Genomic DNA, 21,713 nt, shown 5'->3' with positions numbered 1-21,713 from the left:
TTAGACTTCTCAAAAAATAGCAAATACTTACCGTGCAAGATCTTCATCAAAGGAATCCATTCGAATATTGACCTGGGCCTCACGAGTAATGGAAAAGGAGGATTTGCCAGGAGTCAGCCCCTCTACTTTGGTGCCTGGTTTCTCCTTCACCTCGGAAGCCTTCCTTGGCGGTGGGGATGAACTTTTCTCCTGGCTTGATTTATAAGTGGTCACTCTAAAATTCTTTTCAGGAACAAAGCCCCTGTGACCTGGTTCAGCTCTCTTGGATGCTGGTCTCTCTTCTTTTTTAGATCTTTCAGAATAGCTTTCCTCCTCCATTTCATCAGGCTTCCTTTGCTTCTCTTTTCCAGGTGGCAAGAACACCACGCCTTCCCATTTTCCTGGCCTATCCTCTTCTTGACTTTTACTTGAAGTTGCTACGACTTTAGACATAAATTTGGGCTCATCGTCAAATTCCGAATCTTTTCGGCCCTTTGCCTTGTCTTTCTTTTCCTGCTCATCTGTTTCCTCTTTGCCATAATGACTTTCCTTGTGGAACTCTGGGACCTTTAGCTTGTCAAATTCATCCCGGAACTTGTAACGCTTGGGTGACTGGCTGCCACGGTATCCCTTCTCAGAGTCTGCTTTGGATGCATAGGAGTCAGATTTTGCCTTTCCATCTGTTGATCCCAACTCAGAGAAATTCCCTTTTTCTTTATTTTTTTCTTTTTCAATATTTGTTACTTTCTGTTCTTTGTCTTTCCCATTCTCAGTCTTCTGCTCTTCCAGATATCTGTTCATAAAACAGACATTACAGTAGTTCTCTTATTAAAAATCAAAGAGGTTAATACTTCAAAGCAGTCAAATTTTAGAGAACACCAAGCTATGCATGTACAGAAAGCTGTCTCTAGGCCCTCAAACAGTTAACATGTAAAGCAGATTACTCAGCCTGGATTTAGACTTCTAGTTCTCAATAAATTCAGCAAATGTAGAAGAAAATGGATATGCAGAACTGATGAAATGAGGCTTAAGAACAAATAAAACACAGCTTACCCACAGATTCACTTTAAGGAAAATAGTAACATCTTACCCAATTGGTTTATTTACTTACAAACCTGGTTCAGGAGAATAACACATCAAAACTTTCAAACTGGGCTGTTCTGCTTTAAACAACACACTGGAAATAAAAGCCTCAAAAGCTACTTCAAATTTTGGATGCAAGTTTCATAGGTAAGCTAAATATTTCATGATAGACTGTAAATACAAATAAAAGCAAAAAGGTTAACAGAGGAAAATATTTATTCTGCTGGGAGAAGACAAAACACTTTTAATAAGAACAACAATTTAGCTACTTTAAAGCATCAGAACTATGTTTTAAAGCATTCATTAAGCAAAACTCTAGCTTCAAGGAAACCAACAGTAAAGCCCAAGGACATCAGTTCAGTGCTTTGGAAAGCACAAACAAGCATTAGAGCTTTTTCCCGCCCCCCTCTTTAATTTCAGATATGCTTGATATAGAATCAGTTCTAAATAATTTTTAAAATAATAAAGAAAAAACTTAAAAGCACTTGTGAATGCCACTGTATCTTTTAAAATGAAGTGTCACCTTGAGGCACAAATCTGCAGTGGACTAACCAAGCAAACAGAAACGTGGTAAGTTGATGCCTCTGTATGGAAGGATGTCTTAATTTTAGTGATTAGCTCGGTGCTTTAGTTTCTCATACTAACCACATCCACAGGCACAAGCACTGCAACTACATCTGCCTTAGGCTGCTTGCAGCAGGACGTGCAGTAAGATGTCATTAAAGTTTTCTAGTTTATAGTACCTAATGCAAGTCAAGAATGCAATACTAAAAAAAAAAAAAGTCTTTTAACTGAAAAGTAAATGCAAGCTTCCAGTGTGCACTGTCAGGCTGCTAGAAAATCTTCACCTCAAGTGTTCATAAGCTACGAATATTTTGCAGGGAACCTATGTCATCTTTACAACTACCCAAGTCAGCAAACTAACTCCAACTTCCTACAACACAGGGCTAATTCTGTATTTTTTTGTGTCATTCAGACAATGCCAGGCCCAAAGAGCTGGCAGCTTGCTCGTATAGCACCCTGCACACCCCAGGGCCTCCTTCCAGCTGGAGCCTGCACACACACCCAGGACCCTCACAGCGCTCAGAGAGCACCTACACATGCAAAATGGCTCGTCAAAAAATACCACAGCACACCGAAACGCATCGCTTGCCTTTTTGAGAAGGCTCCTCCTCCAGGAGCTGTGCTTTCCTCCTTCTGAGATGTACTGTAAATGGAACTGATTGGCGTTGGACTTTTGCACACAGGGCTCTTCCTTGTTGGGCTCAAACCTGACGAGCCATGGTCAAACGGGCTCTGATGAGAGCCTGCCTGAAAGGAGGTGCCACCGCTTTGTAAAGCGGAGCTCATCTGTGACGGGTTGGACAGTGGCGGGCTTGACTTCTGCAATGGACTTGGCCGAGGAGAACGACGCCTCACCACAACTGATTGGAGAGGGCTTTTTAATGCAGGACTGCGTTCCCTTGGGCTAAGTTCGGACACAGAAGCTCTTGATGCTGAACTTGCACCATAGGTGGTCATATCTTGCCACGGTTTTGAACCCTCAGATGCCTTGGCGTCTTGAGCCACTGTTCCTGAAAATGGCTGCTCCTTAGACTCATCACCTTGGTTATCTCCTGCAGCCTGAGATGCCCGGGCATCCTTGGAAGATGACTTTTTCTCCTTTCCAGATTTACGCTTGGAAGACTCAACTCGGCTATGATTTGAGGAAGACCGGGAAGAGGAAGACCTCCTTGACCGATCAGAAGATGACTTATCAGAATTTCTAGAATGACTTCTAGACCTTGGTGAAGGAGACCTTCTCTTGGGCGAACGAGAACGTGACCTCCCTCTACGAGGGCTATACGCCTGGCGATAATTTTGCCAGTTTGACCTGTAATTGCCGTATCCTCCTCGGTTATACTGGCCCCACGGATAAAACCCTCTATTACGGCCACGAAAATAATATGGTCTCCTGTATCCTCTATTATGACCTCTGAAATCCCGGTTCTGATAGACTCTTGGATGGTTCCTTTCTCTGTTATGAGATGGAGAATATGATCTTGAACGGGACCTAGAACTAATAAAAGAAAAAAAAAAGATTACACAAATATTTTAAAGCTTTTTTTTCTGTCACAACTTTTTATAAGGCTTCAAATAAAAACCCCCAGTGTTTGAGAAATTAATTTCTAAGCTTTTAAAAGTAATTTTTTGGTTTGCCCTTATCAAACTGAGGCATTACACTTTGCCCTCAATAAATTGCGGTCAGAATAACTTGTGTCTGTGATACTGCCAAACAAATATTTGACTTCAGGATCACTGCAGAGACCATGATAAGTACACGTGGCTCTTCATTTTTCTAGGATGAACATGGCTGCTATCCAGCTTCAGAAAAAGTGACATCTCAAACTTTCAGCTCTCTACAGCTCAAAGTCAAGGTCATCTTAGATCTCCTCCACAAAAAAGTATTTCTTTATGCCTGTTCTGCTACCATGATTGGAACAGATCCAAAAAATCTTCCTCTTGTGCCCAAAGTTCTCACACGCTTTTGAAATTCTGATAACCAAGATGAAACATCACTTCTTTGCCAGGCAAGTTAAATAAATTGCTACACCTCAACATGAGAAAAGCAGTACTGGAGCAAATGGCACACTGCTCTATAGTTCTAAGTTTTAAAAGGTGCCCCTCTTGCCACAATTCAGAAGCTGGAGCTCCAAACAATTTGTACAGCAGAGGGGTTGCACTGGCTCCGCAGCCTGATGACACAAGGTGGCACTGCTCTGAGTCCCTCTGCTCGCCTCCACGCCACGCAACACAACAGCGGTCATAAAGAACAGAACTGAATCCCAGACCATCACAAAGCCTGTAAGAATACAGATTTAAGTGGTAAAACATCAAGGGCTAACTGTTCCAACAGCCTCTTCCACTAAATTTTTGGAGCTGCAGTTGTGTAACTATTTAAAAGCCCCACTGTAGCTCAGGATTAAAAGCCAGCTTTACACTAAGTATTTCACAGCTGTTGGAAAAACAAACTTCTGCAGGAAGTCTGAGATTTTAGCAAATTTGCATTAGTAAAACAGAGCAAGCGTCCAAACTGGTTAGTTTAAACAGAAAAAGAGAGGTTTTGATAACAGAATTCTAGTAAATAACATTCATCGAAACAACTACCACAGTCCCTTCTTACATTAAGACAGAGCTGGCTCTAAAACGATCATTGGCCATAGTCCAAGAGACATGGACTACTTTTAGAGACTGGTAACACACAACTCACTGCTGCCCCCTCGCCGCTCGCGCCCCAAGTCCCCCTATACAATGCTGCCCTCAGAATTCCTACAGGATTAACATACATGCAGTCATAGACAAACTTCACTTCTGTTTTTATTCCTTCCACCTATCAAATACTTAACAGTTTAGCAGGAAACGGTTTATTCATACTACAGTCATTGCTAGCCAACAGTTTAACGATGATTTTAAACGTACGCTTCATCCTTTACTTCAACCAACCAAAAAAACCTAAGCAACCTCCCCGAGACATTTGATTCAAACAACAAGGAAAAGCACAAACAGCAAGAACCAATTATAACGAGCCCCAAAATCACTAAGAACACGTACACTCCCATTTTCAGACAACTGCTGCGTTTGTGATCAATTACCAGCAAGGGACCTGTTATACGCCACTTTCATAATCTGTTCCATCATTTTAGAGGCTTGCAGCAGCAAGATTTCACTCCAACAGTTGCAGAGACTATTTACAAGAGATCTTTTTAGAAAAATACAGTAAATATCATGCAAAAGAAACACCAAGAGCAGTAATTCTCCCAGCTCTGCCAGTCCCTGTAGCTAGCCAGCTAATACATGCTCCTCCAGTTCTGAAGCACCAACCACTTCACAACAGGTAAAAATGAAAAACAAAGCAAGCAAGAAATATTGGGCAGATTCCAACATGGCAATACAACTTAGAACAAACAGTAAACCTACCAAAGACTGAAACAATTTATGGTGTATGCTGAAGTACAAAATAATGGACTTTTTATGCCAAGATACCACAAGACGTACCTGAGAGAATATCCTAACGCCATACAAGACGACTTGCCTGTACTACCCCCCTCCATTTTGACTCTTTTTTAAAAAAGAGGAGTTATTTACAAAGCACAAGTAGCTTCAGCAGCAGCACAGAGGAAACAATCATGTTTGCACAGGGTGCCTTTGTTTTCAACTGTCAAAGTTCCTTCATAGCTAGGCAGATATTCCCAAATGGCCATGTATCTTGCAGCATTCCAGCTTCCTTCTGCAAAGAACTGGGCTTGACTAAAGTCTCCGCCTCTAATTTAGTTTTGTCATGTCCCTCTCTCTCGAACTGTACATTTATTAAAGAGGTTTTTTTTCAAATGCAGGGGCTCTAATTGTTAACAGTTGCATATGCTTGCAGTCTAATAATTTTCAGAATGTATAATTAATTTAAGATTAGTGAAAAAGCAGCTGAACATCATTATAGCCAATCTAACTGGAATGCCTTTGCCAGATACAAAGATGTTTAGCCAAAGAAAAGCAAAAAACAGATATCCTGATATTCAGGGAAGATGTAAGCCTGTAACTCGCCTGATCAGAAGCAATTCAGGGAGGTAAGAATAACTATTATGCACATTAATGATTTCTCAAAATTAACTGCAGTGAAATTATCTTGATCCAATTTATCCATCCAGAACAATCATTTCTGTTAAACAACTCCTGTATGTTGAAGGAGGGGCAGGGAAACAACAAAAATTGCCCCTACCTTTCACAGCAGTATCTTAAACTGACATTAAAACTTGTCTGAATTCATTTTTAGAAAGAGTGGAAAAGCATGCAACGTCCGCAAAGGCCTCTCAAGTCTGGGATTACATTAAAAGCTTAAAAAAAGCCAAAGATGTTTAACAAAAAGGAACATGTTTTGCTATGGACCTTCCCCACTCTATGGAACACACACTTAAACTTGCGTACTTCCAGCAATAAAGCAAACGTCTCATAAAAATCAAAATTTCAAAATAATCTCAGGTCATGATAAAAAGCTGTATTTTCCCCTTTGTCCTGCTTTGGTGATTTCAATCATCATCATTAATCATAAGTACTTTTAATATAGGAAACTGGATCTCAGAAATGATGCATTAGGAAAAGCACAACAGGCCTAACCCTTACACACAGCAGCAATCAATAACTGCAGAAGAACATGGGGGGGGGAAAATAACCCAAACTCATGCATTTTGACACAGGCTTCTATTAATACCTTTGAGGAAAAACCAAGTACAGAAGTCTTCTCTAAGGGCCCAGTCTGAAAAGGCTGTAGCAACTCACTGTGGACTGGATTCCTGACAATATGAGCTACAGTAACAAAACCACTGATTTAACTGTACATTAGAGTCTCTGTTAGCATTCATATTAGGGAGAAAAAACCTGCACAGAAAAGTAAAACTACTGCTCACCAAAACCATGCTATAGAGACCAGATTAAGGGCTCAAAAGAAGTATCCTGACAATGCTGATAAACACGTCATGATTTATTATTTTAGCTCATTGAAAACACTTCAAAACAGTACAGGCTGGCAGGAAACAGCCTAAGACGCAGGACACTATCTGTCCTAGAATCTGACAATCGAAGTCTTTCCCTAGAAAAGAATTAAGTGACAAACCATCTGAACAGGACAGAGAGGAAAAACACAGTTACACCCTTTGGCTTCAGAGCTGCGGGCACTTACCTAAGTCTGCGTTTTCTTGACCGTGAGACAGAACGAGAACGGGAGCGAGATTTGGAGAAGGAACGTGAGCGTGAACGTGATCCGGACCTCGAACGGGAAGAACGGGATCCAGATTTTGATTTATTAGTTTTAGACATCTTTGCAAGCACCTGTCAGTTGTACCTGAAAGAAACAGGGAAATAGAAGTATTTGGAAAAACCCAAAGTAACACAGGAAATTTGAAAGAACAGGCAACATCTGGCAGCCTGACAAACTACAGAGTGACATGAAGCTTGATAAGACTGGAAATATGAATGTTTGAAGTGGCTGCCTAATAACAGATGAATGGTATTGGGCTGAGAATAGAAGGTTTATTTTGGTTGAAGGAGGAAATCTGCAAAAAGAATAAAAGGCTTTCAACCCAGAGTAATTACAAGTATAAATGCTACAGCTGAAAGCCGCAAGTTAATGCAAACCTCAGGAGCAGAGGCCATGCTGCTAGAATACCTTTAAAGAGACACAAACCATTTCATTTCAGTCACATCACTATCAATACAGCCAGCTGCAGCTGGTTTAAACAACAATGAAGAAATAAAAAGGGCTTACCATCAAAAAACCAAAAAGCCCACCCCCCCTAAACTCTTCTCTAAATCTTTAGAAGGAATCACAAACAAAAAGATGCATGAATATGACGCTATTTGCACAGATCTGCCTCACTATGAACACTTAGGTTAAATCCTGGACATACTTGTCCTGTCTGCTTCAGTTTATGCAGTTGTTACGATCAGTTACAAGTGCGTATCATCCAGTGAGGAGTTCTGTTGCAGCCAAAATAATTCAGACGTCCTTCCAACTATTCAGAGACAGAAGAGATTATGCTGCAGCATTAAATGACTCAAAATAGCTATAATTATGAATTACCTCGGCTATTTTCAGGCATGTATCCAGGTAAAGGTTAAAGAGTCCCTTAAAAGATGTTTCAGCGAATACAACTTAACCCATAATTGTTTCAGTTACACCCTGCCTGATCTGTTCTATTGTAAACATCAACTTGTAACAATAAGCAGGATTTTTCTAGAGGGTTTTCATTATCTCTTTACTTCCAGGGCGAGAAAAATATTCAGGACTATTAAGAGTGGGAAGCGTCATGTTGTTCACATTTGATGGTTGGTACAAACTTTGATAAAATTCAAGACACTAGATTTCTTTCAGCTGGTCAATTTTCCTGTCAGTGTCCAAAGAGCCAAAACACCGAATATGCAGATTTGCGGCTTCTGACAGGGACCTTCACAAACCTTCCACTTCATGCTACCAACAACCTCCTTTTGTGACCTCCCTTCCACAAACGGCTGTGGAAGCAAACCCAGCATACCAGAGACAGGCTGGGAGAGCTCTGATGCCTTTTCTGTCCAGCCACCGCAGTGCTTCTCAACTGTAGTAATAGCTGACCTACTTAATCACTGTATCCAGCCATAAACAAAATTCCTTACAATTTCAAATTCAATCATGCTGCAAAAAATGCTCCAGCTTTTGAATCCCTGTTGGTTCCAGTATAGTTCTTCAGCTTAAATGGAAAATGCTTTAGCCCCTGACTTGGCGAGGAAGAAGGGAACTCCACTCCTTCGCTCAGCAGATCAAGTTCTCAATCGCCTTTCTATTTTCATTCCTAGAAACTGGAGGTTTCCATAGTGGGCTGGGAAAGGGACTAAGTGCTAGTCTGAATTAAGTGTTAAGATTGTTGAGTATTCCACATGAGCGGTTGGTATCTAGATTTGAACTCTGCAATTCCAGAAGTAGCTAATGAAGCTGAGAAGAAAATCTGTACCCTTTAAACAATACGTAAGTTTCATTCACAATATCAGAAGAAATTTAGTTAGCATTTAACAGAATTCCTTAAGAATTTCTACAAAAAAATTACATTTTCTTCCTCTCAAAGTCAGTAAAATATTGCATAGCTATAAGTAATTTGGGCAGAGGGGAAAAGAAAAAAAAAAAAAAAAAAAAGGAAAAAATCAGCCTACCAGTAGATTTACAGTACTGCTTTTATCTGTGCATGTTCAACAACAAAATTATGGTTATGGAAAAGTTTCTTACTTTACTGAATTACCACTCAAAGTGGATCTGTACACAGTGTTACTGATGTTTTGGAATTTTATAGAGAATGCATGAAAAATGATACTATGAGCACAGAAAAGTACAGACACACAGTTTCCAGATTACAACTGAATGTATTTTTTGTCAGGAAATATCCCCCATGTTAGCAAACGAGCTTGTTTTGGAGTTGGGACAGATTTGCATGTATATTTGATCACATTTGATTGATTTCTTTGCAGATCTGTCCATCTGCACTCCAAGTCAGGAAAACAGAACTCACTCTCATTCGAAGCTTTAGGTTGCAACACCCACATTCACAAAATGAATGCCACCATGATACTGCAAGGAAATCTGACCTTAATTAGTGCACTGAAAAGGCAACTTGCTTTTATACTCTTCTATCCTTTTATTTAGGATTGCTGAGCTATCCTTGTCCTTTCAAAAACATCATTGGCAGGTCACTAAGACTTCCCAGAATATGAATTATTGCTATTTTGCCTCAACTTGTATTTCCCAAAACCTGTTCCAAAATCATCCACCACTAAGTTATCCCAGCTCCAGGTAGAGGTGGCATGCCTATAAAGATTTAAAATTTGTCTTTGCATTTCCAGGATATGTCTAAGGTCTGTGCAGTGTAATAAATCCAGAAGCAGAAGTTTAGGTGCTTCCAATCAAGCAGACACTTCAACTGCAATGCTGTTAATAAAAACTTATTACTGGATAAACACAAACATGTTTTAACTAAGAGCCGGATTTTTATTAGTGTCTATTTCTAATATGCAATCAGCACTTCAGCTTTAAATCATCAAATATCCTCTCTCATGTTACTTAAGGAAGCTCAAAATACATGAGTTATAAAGGATCATATAGTAAAAATCTAATCAATGTTTTTATCATATACAGCAGTCCACAACTGCCAGTGCCTTTGAGACAGACCCCTTAACAATCCACTCTATTTCAAGCGACCACAAGTCCTTGGCCTCTGATACCCTAGGAGAGAATAAAATAAACATTGTGCAAGTACATGAGATCACAGAGCCCCCGAGAAAACTAAGCATTAATAACTGTTGTGATGGTCCAGAGATGACATCCTGCAAGTTAATTATTTATTTCAATGGCTAAAAAGCATCTCAAATCATGAAATGAACAAAGAGGCATTTTGACAACAAACACTCTGCAATATTCATCACCCACATTATAGAAGAGGAAAAAACCTATGATTGTTCTGGGAATTAGGAGAAGGATTGTAAAGACAAAATTTGCATTAACTGAATATTGCATAAAAGTTATCAACAAACTTTTCTGCACAAGTAAGAGCCAGGAAGAAAAAAGGAACTATATTAGTACAACTTTATCCTTTTTTTCAACTACTGATGAAAAATAGACACATTTAGGTATATGAATGCAAATGATCAAGTACTTCTGCTGCTTAATCCATTTTAAGCAAATTCCAGTGGACTGACTTGAAATGTCCTCACTTCACTCCAAAGCCAAATTACATATATAGTTACCGAATACTCCAACTACTGCCAGGGCACTTTCAGGAAGAGCAGAACGCCCGTCAGAGGAGCAGCTGCTGGGAAAGTGGGCTGCTCCTCATCATGAGAGCTGGTACTTTCCAGAAATGGGAAGTTGGCCTTTATTTTAAAAATCACGTTACATGTTCCCTTTCGTTATACTAAAGATGCTATATCAATTCAACTGAAGTATTTTAATATATTCCACACTAGAAAGTATGCAAGGGGGGGTGCGGGGGACGGGACGACACAGGGATAGGACACGATTGAATGTTTCCTGTTCTGTTAGGAAAAAAAACAAATCACACCAGGGATGAATATCAAAAAGCACTACCACTGAAGAAGCAAAGTTCATTCTTATGCATGGTTATTTGGTTATTTTTCAGGGAAAGAACGTGTGAAAAGACCATTTGTAAGCATCTCCTTCTAATTTACTAAGTACATCTGTTGAAACAGCAACATTTCCTAGTCTGCTGGACAAAATCAAAGGTTTAACACAGTAAATCAAAACATGAAAGAGAAGCAGAAGAAACAAATAGTAATAGAAACTACTAGAAGATAGAGGAAGATTATCTAAATTGCCTCTCTGAATCAGAGCACTGCTCCTAGCTGAATCCTGCGGGGCTCTGACATGATAAAACCAGAAAAAAACCCTACATTCTGTAAGAACATTACAAATATATCCCATAAACTGTGTAATTTCAGAATAGCTCTCTAACTAAACGACAACCCTGTAGTTCAAGAACTACATTTCAACATATTATCATCTGTTAGTTACTTTTAGTTACACTGAACTCTGTACTGCTTGAAATATTTTAATAGACTTAATACAATTAAAACAGCTTTCACCACAGCTCTTCTGCTGTGTCTCTTCTGAAATAAATAATTTTCCAAGAAAAAGCATGTGGTTAGAGCCAACTGACCAAGTACAGTAAAAGTGGCAGTAACTCCCAGTAAGTCCCAAGAGGGCCCCCAAAATAGATTTTAAAGGTATCACTTGCTTCGAGTTGTTTAAGAGACTTTGTATTTTACTTTGATCCACAGCACTTACTAGCCAAACATTAGTTTGGTATGTGCGATGTGTGCCAAAAGGTCTTGTCTTAGGCGGTTTTTTTAATCTTTGTCAATATTTTTAAAGTTGATTCATTCCTAACAAGTGAGGTAATGCCTACTAGAATAGAAACTGAGTTGCTCTGCTCTATCAGCACTCAAAAGGTTAAACAAACTAAATATTGGAGTCTTTTTGGCTCCCCTGTGTCAACACTGCAGTTGCTAACTTACTGTGATATGCATTTAGTTGTTCTAAGAATTAAAGGCTGAGTCAGATAAAACATGTTCAGCTGGTAAGCGAAAAAAGATCTGCTCTGAAAGAATCTTTTCTTACAAAACATCCTAAGCATTACTCTGATTTTAAAGAAAGAGATGCCTGTAAATGAAGCAAAGGCCAACTGTGAAAGCAGTGGTGGCTGCTCACTTACCTTACCACTCAGATTTTTCCACTGCACAGGATGCTGTGGCCCCAAAGCGTGCACAGGCATACAGCCTCAGAGCTCACAGGGGGATGCTGCTTTTTGAAACACTGGAAGGTAAAACGTGTCTGGTCCTGAGTGGGCCCTGCAGTAGAAGCATTTACACAATGCTATGGAGACTTGTCATTAGCAATCTGCTCTGCCAGACGTCACATTCCCTTCCTGGTTACAGCTACAGAACTGCCTTCCCATGACACCAGCTCCACTTCTACCTTGAAAGGGGCACAGTTGACTCCTGCTGCCTCATCAGGTCTCATCTCCCAGCAGACACAAGCGTGACTGCACACATCTGGAAGGTATGTGCTCCTGGAAACTCAGCCAGGAATTTTCAAAATTGTTCTTTGGTTTGTCTTTTGTGAAGACCCAGTTATAAGCTTGCTGGACAGCTAGCTTCTTCCCGAGTAGCGTAGTCCTGCATCCAAAAATACCAGCACTGATCCCGAGTGTGCAGAGTTTAAAAGTTCTGGTAAGATATTACCCTACTGGAAAACAGACATTTGACAGCTTGTTTATCTGCTATAAAACTACACTGTGTAACATACCTCATAATTCAACACACACCAAGTCTGAAGAAACAATGTGTATTCCAAATTAGTTTGCTAAATTTACTCATATCACACAGATTTAAAATTAATTACATTTACTGCAAGACAGATCTGACATCACTGAAATTGGTCAGCAAAGAAAATAGTCAATCTAACCGCTAGCTGTTTAGTTGGCTGAAAGTACATCACCAGTGCAAATTATTCAGCATTATTTTTATTATTTTTTAGATTCTTATTGTAAGAAATGTGGACATTTCTGCAGAAATCATGAAAATCTGCAGCTTCCCACATGCTGTATGACTAACACAAAGGTGTAAAGTTCAGCCTTGTCTGAAAACAAGTACAGCCAAAGCTTCATTGAACAGTAAGACTCAAACTGGCAAACACCATCTCTTACTGGGGCTAAACTGTTTTGAATCCTACTTCCATAATTTATGGAAAGTCAGAGTGTTTACTTGAGCTGCAAGAGTCTTTGACAGCAATTAGTAACTTAAGTGAATTTAATTCACAGGAGAACATTGCCACATTACTTACATTCCTTTCTTGGCATCAAGGATTTCCCACCCTGACCCCAAAGGCATACACCTGGAACTCTTAAACCTGTTTCTTGTGAAGGAAAGTGAGCAACACAAGCTGATCAGTTCTGCATGTAGTTTTAGTAATATTTATACAAGCTTCTTCATTCTGGCAGTTCTTGAGCTGCTTTAATTTTTTTTTTTTTTTTGCCACACCACAAATGGTGCCATTCAGAAAGGGAAGACTCTTACAAAAATGCAGTAGGGAATGAATTCTGGTCAAGAACTACAAGACTTTTGTCTTCTATAAAAATGTTGTGAATCTTTAACATCTACAAAGGAAAAGCGATAAAAGCCTGGTTTCTAAGCACCTTATCCAAATAGAACCCATATTGCAAATTGTAGGCAACTCAAGTCATCTACCAAGCAAAGACAAAAGTGAGTCAACCCTCTTCAGTGTTTAACAGTAACCTTTGTGGACAGTTTTCTTCAGAGATCCACCTCTACTTCTTAAAGAACTAAAACAAAAATTAACATAGATGTCTCAGAGTATTTCTGTTGATGTGCAGTTTGACTAATTACTGCCTTAGCAACAAGGCCCATGTAGAAAGCTCCCATTCTGCCAATACAATGAATTATTAATCTACACTCTAAACTTAATCCATGCCATGACAGAGGTTACAAATGTTCTGTTTTACAAGAATATTTTTAATCCAGACCAATTACGTGACCCCATTCATACGAGCCCTACTGACAAATAAGGGGGAGGTTGAGATGGAGAAGTACAGCCTGGAAGCCTCTCACTCTCAAATTTGCTGAATTCCTAAAATTTTTCCTAAAATTTGCAGGCTATTTCCAGAAGGAAAGTTTGCCTTCTCCATTCCTAAATCCTCAGAGCAATCCATCAGACTACTCAAAGAGGTGACAACGATGGAAGAGCAAATGCTCCTATTATGCCACCAAACGGACTTTGCTCAGAAGACAAACTTTTGTCATGAAACAGTGGCAGGAAAGTTAATGTTTTACCTGTTTTAGGTCTCCTGACAGAACTCAAAATAACAGTTCAACTCCGCTCCACAGCAGTGAAAAAAATAAGTCACTGTCAAGAGTCTCTTACCACTGTACACTTCCACAAGCTACCACAGCTTCAAAACTAAATTATTCAGAAGAGTTAACGAGAACTTTTATGGCTACTAACTCAAATTGCTGCAACACAGCAGCAAAAATCACAGCAAAAGAACAAATGTTTGGGGGGAGGGGGGAATGGGGGACAACACGGACAGAATAAGGGGGTTTAACACTTTAGATCAGTATAACATTTAATAACCCGGCCAATTAAGGTATATAGGAGGAAGGAGTCATTTTCTCTCAAAAGTTACCAGGGTGTAAATCCAAAAGTCACTCAACATAGCATTAAAAATGTAGGTACTACTTCCAGAACATCCAAGATTTCACAAAATTATTCTATTTTACCCTTATATTTACCAGCTATTTGGAAAGACAAGCCAAAACATTCCAAGACATGAGGCTGAGTTGTTTCTTCAAAGCCTGTACAGTCCCCTTATGCACAGCAGTATTAACAATGAAGAAAGAATTCAACCGATACAGCCTAACTTTGGTATGCCCAGGCTAGAAGGCATATTCCAAACCCCACAACAGGCAGTTTTACCACTTTTGAAGGTGTTTTCTATTGTATGCCTACCTGCTTGAGCAGGTTCACACCTTGCACCCTTCAACAGTCAGGTTTCACCGTCGCAGCTTTGTCAATTAGGAAATCAGGAGGCAAACCTGAAATGAGAAGAATATGCATTGAAGCATCTTTGTATGTACATTGCTGTACTTACTGCCAACAACGACCAACAGAAGCCTAGCTTCCTTAAGCTATCATCCAGTGCCGTACCCACACTGTTCTTTGTATCTTAAGTATTTCAACAGAGCACATACATTGCAAAAGTTCTTTGCCCACTTCACCATGAATACTTTCATGTACTTTTATGAAGAACATAGTTTTTAAAGCGTTTTTTCAAGCTTTCAGAATTTTAAGTCTGCTTATTCCTTCCTTTCTTCTTCCACCTCCCATGCCTCCCATCCCATCTCCTGTTATATACATACTAATTGCTGTCATTACATCTGTACAGCCGTACTGAAGTAAGTTCTCTCAGCTCATTTGTACGGTCTTACTGGATTCGGGACTAAGGATTTTCCCATATTGTTAAAGAGAATCCACAAGCCAAGAGAAACAATTGTTTTCCTGACAAATTCATCCATCAGCATATCGCCGTCTTCAAAGGGTGCCACCAGTCCACTGTGAGCTGTTTTGACAGGTCTACAATTACATTTCAGTATCCTTCCATGCACTGTTAGAGGGGTATAAGTTTTAAAAAAGAAAACAACAGTAAACATAACCTCATAAATTACTCCATGTTATTAAATCTCTGATCTAACAGCAAGAATGTAATTTACTTTCTGTTCAACCATAAAATAAACTTGTTTAAAGCTATTAATTTCTTCTGTTTAACTCACTGAAAAAAGGTTTCAAGGCTACTCGAAGATTATACTTTCTCTGAAACAGCGATTAAGTCCTATTCTCACCCAAGAGGGAAGGTGATATTGCAAGGTTTACTGTTTTCTAAATCATGCTTACCAATGTTTGAAAACAAAGACAATTAAGAACACCACACCACAGACTTCTTTTTTTATTTTTACTATTGTCACGTATCCATCTAAACATCCATGAAAGAGTGAAATCTTGACTTTTACCTTACAAAGACCTTTGACATTCCACCTTTCAGAGTGGCTACCAGAAAAAAAATATTGCCATAACCATTTTTTTTCTTGTTTTGTGATAATGGGGTTTGTTTTGGTTTTTACCTATGCCCCCAACATTACCACAAAATTTTGATACAATCTGCTGCACACAGGTGTCATCCAGATCAAAAGTTGGCTGAATTCTCATTTGTAGGATACTGTTCTCATATTTAGAGCACTACTACAAAAAAAATGAACCAAGACAACACACAACAAGCAGTAACAGCTAACCTTTCTTCCAGATATGGAAAGGAAAGTAGGAAACGTGCTCAACGCTCTCTGCTGAAGCAGAAATCATAGTCCAGGAGTTTCTTATTCCAGAACACTGTAAAGAACATTTCTATATGCCAAGACATGGGTCAAACGAAGAACATTTCTAGTTTTCACAATGCCTTTTTCCAGGAATTTTTCTCCTATTTCCAACTGGCCTGTATTACTTTATGACTGTCTCTTTCCATCTTCCACTCTTTTTTTTCTGAAGTCTTTCAAGCAGTACTCATTATTTCAGACCTTTCACAGATGTTAAAGCAGAACAGAACCACCACGGCCCTGTACAGAAAAGCCACCTGACAAAATGTTAAGCTGGTATCACTCCATCTCAAGCATGTCATCAAGGATTGCTGTACCCTGCACATAGCACCACAATTCACGAGCTTAGAGAGAAAAACACAGCAGGTATGTCCCTACCAAAAGAAACAGTTTCTTTGTCTTCATATCTGTCTATAATAGACTGAGCATAAACACTAAGAACATTTGGAAACAAGTGAAATTGTTTATGTACATACCTTACAAGTGTGCACAGGGCTGTAAAACTCATTAGTTTCATTTTATTACACAGCGTTTACAAAACATTAACTTGCAAATATTACATATTTTGTAAAAGCATTTGTAGAAAACACTATATAAACTGCCATAGGAAAACAAAAATTTACTTGTTCCTTTCTGGCCAGCTTATTTTGCTGCAAGATCCAGAGCAAACAAGATAGCACCTCATTAGAGAAAACATTTCTGCCTGAGCATCTTGTCATTCATTTAGTGTTCGCTAGCACAAACATTCAGTTTGGGAGAAACAGCTGAACTGCTATTTGCTCACAACAGCCTTCATTATCAGGGAACAAAAAAAAAAAATTCTCCTTCAGCCAGCTCTATAATTTATAATCCTGAGCTCCAAAACCCAAACAAGATTAGTTAATTCTACAAAAAAAAAAAAAAAACCAGAACTACAAAATGTCTTACAGTGTACTCTGTATAATAAAGCAACAGCAATCACTACAAAAACACATTTTTAAAAAGAAAGTCACAGAACTACATAGTAGAAAAACAGTTTCATTTTCCACACAACAAGCTTTTTAACATCTGGATAAGATACCTGAAAGGCTTACATCAATTTAAACTGTGGCAACCTTTGTCCTAGCCAACAAACTGCTTCTTTACAACTTAAAACCCCAGAAGATAAAAATTATTTGTTGCTGACTGACCCTAAATCCCAATTCATATGCTACGGAGATATCAAAGATACTGGAAAGCACTGACAGAAGTGTCAGCACTGTGTTCTTTTCGAAAGCGCTGAAAATAAGAAATTAGCTATTTATAAACTTAACCTTTATAACCTGTTATAAACAGGCCTAGCAGAGGCAGAAAATCTGATCAAGCAATTAAAAATCCAGTCCTATACATGATCTTGTAATTTACAGCCCTGTAAAAATCACAACTTCTGTGCATTTTAATTCATCTGCCTCCCAGGGAAGCAGAGGAGGTAAGTGGCACCTGCAGATATGTCCCAAGACTTGGGTAATAGCACTGTTAAGAACTGCCAAATATTAGTGAAGATACAATGACAAACTACAGGAAATAAAAAGTGTCAAATAAAATGCAACAGTAACTAACAACCTTCAGCATCTTTTAAATTAATTTCAGAACAATCTTGTTTTAACTTAACTATCTACCTACAGAATAAGTTTCACTATGTCCAACACCAAATTACTTGGTGAACATCGAGTAACACTGATATGAACAAGTTGGTTAAATAAGCCAAACATGAACTACTGGACTCATGTAAAAACACATAAAATTATAATAAGTATGGTCCTCAGTATTTTCTCTTGCACTCGGGCTCAATATACTTAGGAAAAGCAGCCCGACACCAGTGTCAAATCAGAGCAATCTTTGTTTACTAGACATATACCTGGCAAAAAATAGAAGAGCTATTCATTTTTTTTATTATTTTCTGCAGCAAGTGCCCCAAAAAGCTATTTTTCATACTGCGCATTAATTCCCTGGAAGGACGTGCAGTCCAAGCAGCACCTTGCACTTGCTGAGACTGCTGCAGGGATGGCAGCACGCTGGCAGCCAGAGAACGCCCTGGAACCCACCTCCCTTCAACCCAACCGCAATTAGCACAAAGACACACGATACCTGCTCTTTCCTTGCGGCTCCCAGACCTATCAGTTCTATCAAAGAGCAAATCAAAATAATGACAATAGCAGTTGGACAATCATGAATCCCTACATTAGATTAAAACATGAAAATAACATTCCTAAATCAGTTAAGTCTGACAACCATCAATATACCTAAGAACTAAAGCTCCTCTTCTAAAAGAGCAGTCCAGAAGCACAGCAAATTAACCTTGCTATGCACGACAGCTACGTAAAATCTGTTTCCCAGTGTGGTGGGGCTGCATGGCAAGATTTTGGTAGCAGGGGTGGCTACAGGGGTGGCTTCTGTGAGAAGATGCCAGAAGCTTCCCCCATGCCCAATGGAGCCAATACCAGCCAGCTCCAAGACAGACCAGCCACTGGCCAAGGCTGAGCCCATCAGCAACACTGGCAGCACCTTTGTGATAGCGTATTAAGAAGGGAAAAAAAAAAAAAATATCTGTGCCAGCAGAAGAGAGGAACGAGACAGAGAGAGCAACAACACTGCAGACACCAAGGTCAGTGCAGAAGGAGGGCAGGAGGTGCTCCAGGCACTGGAGCAGAGATTCCCCAGCAGCCCATGGTGACATGCTGTGTCCCTAAGCCCGTGGAGGTTCATGGTGGAACAGATCCCCACCTGCAGCCCAAGGAACACCCCACGCCAGCGCAGGGGGATGCCTGAAGGAGGCTGTGACCCTGTGGGAAGCCCGTGCTGAAGCTGGTTTGCTGGCAGGACTTGTGACCCCAAGGAGGACCCACACTTGGAGCAGTGTGTGAAGAACTGCAGCCCATGGGAAGGACTCATGTTGGAGAAGTTCATGGAGGACTGTTTCCCATGGGAGGGACCCCACACTGGAGCTGGGGAAGAGCATGAGGAGGAAGGAGTGGCAGAAACAATATGTGATAAACTGACCATAACCCCCATTCCCCTGTGCCACTTGTGGGGAGGTAGAGAAATCAGGAATTAAATTAAACCTGGGAAGAAGGGAGGTGTGGAGGGAAGGTGGGGTTTTTTTCTGATTTTAATGGTAATAAACGAAATTCATTTCCCCCAGTCAAGTCTGTTTTGCCCATGATGGTAACTGCTGAGTGACCTCCCTGTCCTTACCTCGACCCACAAGGCTTTTGTGTTTTCTCTCCCCTGTCAGGTTGAGGAGGGGAGTGATAACAGTGGCTTTGGTGGGCCACCTGGCATTCAGCCAGGGTCAAACGACCACACCCAGCAAGCTTTTTACTGCAGCTGCACAGGATTTTGCTATCAAGTGGAAAAAAAGTTGCAGCTATCCACATGTCTGAGCACACTGGAAGTGCCAGCAGTAATGTACAAAGTACAGAAAGCAGACGCTGGCTTAGCTAGCTCAGAAATCAAAGTCTAATAATCTCACTTTTACTTGATTCTTCCTTTTCAAGCTAAGGTTTGGTCTTGCACCAAAAATTAAGTACGCTCTTGATGTCAACAGGGCACTTAAGAGGAAGAAAAAAGAGCCACCTGCATAGGTCCCACTGCCAGCCTGGTGGCCTGCAAATTAAAATTCTCTTTCTAATCACGCAGTTCCAGTTTCATTAGCGTAACAAAATGCAGAACAATTCCTCTTTCTAGATCAAGTATCCCGTGTATGTTTTCAGGAGATTAATGACACAAGTTAAAGTAAAGCCTACAACTACACCTACCAACCTCCTCAACAAATTTTTTTCCTGGATAGCACTGCTAAAAACAAAAACAAGAAAAAACCCAAACCAAAACACTGTGTTCTATTTTACTACATGCCAAACACGGTTTGAGGGGAAAAAAAAGTTCAGATTATTCTGTCATAGCAAGAGAAGCACTAGTTTCTCAACAACAGTTCCAATTTCTCTCTAGTCTATATGCTTTCAAAACTAAGATTTTCTTTCAAGCGTGTTTGTGTTTTCACACAATTAAACCAATCCCTAAATAAGTTTAATATTGAGCTCCAGCCCTGGTTTCAAATAATTAGAAGCAGGTTCTACAGAATGGTTGGCAGACTATTTACAGGTTCTTCTAAAAATAATTGATTCTACAGATCGCAGTGCTGAACAGTCTCTTTCAAAATAATTTGACCAGCTATAAACACCAATAACTGACTTCAATTATGACACTAGTTACTTGACAAAAAATATGCTATATATCTTTGAGCTGAAAAAGTCTTATTTTGTCATTCAGACAGTTTAGTGAACAGGGACCCTCAAAGAAAACAAATTCAAGAAAAAGCTGATTAGAAATCTGGATGTTTTTGTTACAGAAGTCAGGCAGTTGGATCTTCTGTTAAATACAGAATAGAACCATCCATAATATAGAAGAAAAAAAGAGGAAAACCTATTTCATCAGCTTTTTGCTTCCAAACTTATACAGCCTGGGAACAGACATGCAGAAATTTCAGGTATTTCTCAAAACTAATGGCTTCCTCACAGTGCAACCCTACTATTTTGAGCAGTTTTCGAAAGTGAACCCTTGGATCCTTGTGCCTGTAGTTTCAGGACCCCCAAGAGAAGCAAGAAATTATCCAATTTATGTAAGAAAACTATTCAAAAATCAGTTAACCAAAGAATTTAAACTTGTGCGTAATTGAAGTTATTGTACTACTCCCCACATTGCAATGGAAGAATAAACTGTGACCTCCAGTGAAGTTTTCAACCCTTTCGGGTCACTGCAGTCTAGAAACCAGCAGATTCTGCACACCAGCATTTCCTTCATTAGTGACCACAATGCATTTATAAAAATGTGAAAGTTATGCTTCCAAAGAAATAGCAAGTCATGTAAAAAACAACTGAATCTGAGGCTCTTTGGAATATCTTCTGAAATACACAATATAGTTACAGCCAAAATTGAGTCTGTCCTAAAGGCTTACTCTCTTCACACACTTAACCTATGAAAATACAAGCACCAGCAACTTTAATTTGTAATCTGCAAAAATCAAACCATTCACATATTTATTCTCAAGCCAGCACCTAATTTATCTCTACCTTTAACCTGAATCTCGTTACCTCAGGGGAAAACAAGGAAAAATATTTCCATGACTTGGTGTAACATTAAAGGTTCTTTAAAAAATATACAAGAACATGGAGCTATTGTAAGCACAAGCCATCAGGAACAGGCTACCCCTACACTCTGCTAGGTTATGGAACAGAGGTAAGTAAATGCCTGTCCACAGAAATTTTGTACGTATGGAATAAGGTTATTCAAACAGTTTTCAGCGCTGTATTTACATACCTTGTATAAGTCTCCCATCAATTATGTTTCTGAATACTGTTTTGTTAGAAGCGATTGAGGTCTCACCTAAGTAAAAAAGGGAAAACAAAATTTAAACCAATCATGATACTGGCAAATCCTCACATTTTACAAGCATAGGAAAGGATTCCGATTTTAGCCATTCATCCCAGCACCATTTCCCAGTTAAAAAAAAAAAAAAAAAAAAAAGAGGCTGACAAATTTACTTAACCTAATCAGATAGTGCATACACAGATCTTTAACTCAAGAAACCAATCGCATCCACAGCCCTACAGGACCAATTAACTGTAATA

General features: G+C 39.5%; 1 protein-coding gene across 9 annotated transcripts in view; it reads right to left on the bottom strand.

The window, feature by feature from the left end:
* THRAP3 (thyroid hormone receptor associated protein 3) overlaps positions 1-21,713 on the bottom strand; it is a 35,358-nt gene that overhangs the window by 8,802 nt on the left and 4,843 nt on the right. For 2 of the 9 annotated variants that reach the window (XM_055704024.1, XM_055704032.1), the window contains exons 2-6: positions 21,403-21,468; positions 14,654-14,739; positions 6,773-6,934; positions 2,216-3,121; positions 32-772 (exon numbers count right to left, since the gene is read on the bottom strand). In XM_055704024.1, the coding sequence (XP_055559999.1) occupies positions 32-772; positions 2,216-3,121; positions 6,773-6,909 (1,784 nt within the window). In that variant the 5' untranslated portion in view covers positions 6,910-6,934; positions 14,654-14,739; positions 21,403-21,468. Of the gene's footprint in view, positions 1-31; positions 773-2,215; positions 3,122-6,772; positions 6,935-7,499; positions 7,605-11,840; positions 11,977-14,653; positions 14,740-15,132; positions 16,716-21,402; positions 21,469-21,713 lie in introns of those variants that run through there. The other 7 variants (XM_055704027.1, XM_055704029.1, XM_055704025.1 and 4 more) reach the window with 7 other exon arrangements.

Source organism: Falco cherrug, chromosome 3 (assembly GCF_023634085.1).
Source record: "Falco cherrug isolate bFalChe1 chromosome 3, bFalChe1.pri, whole genome shotgun sequence".
Classification (NCBI taxonomy): Eukaryota; Metazoa; Chordata; class Aves; order Falconiformes; family Falconidae; genus Falco; species Falco cherrug.
Note: the sequence above shows the minus strand (reverse complement) of the source record. Positions and strands in the feature narration are given on the sequence as shown.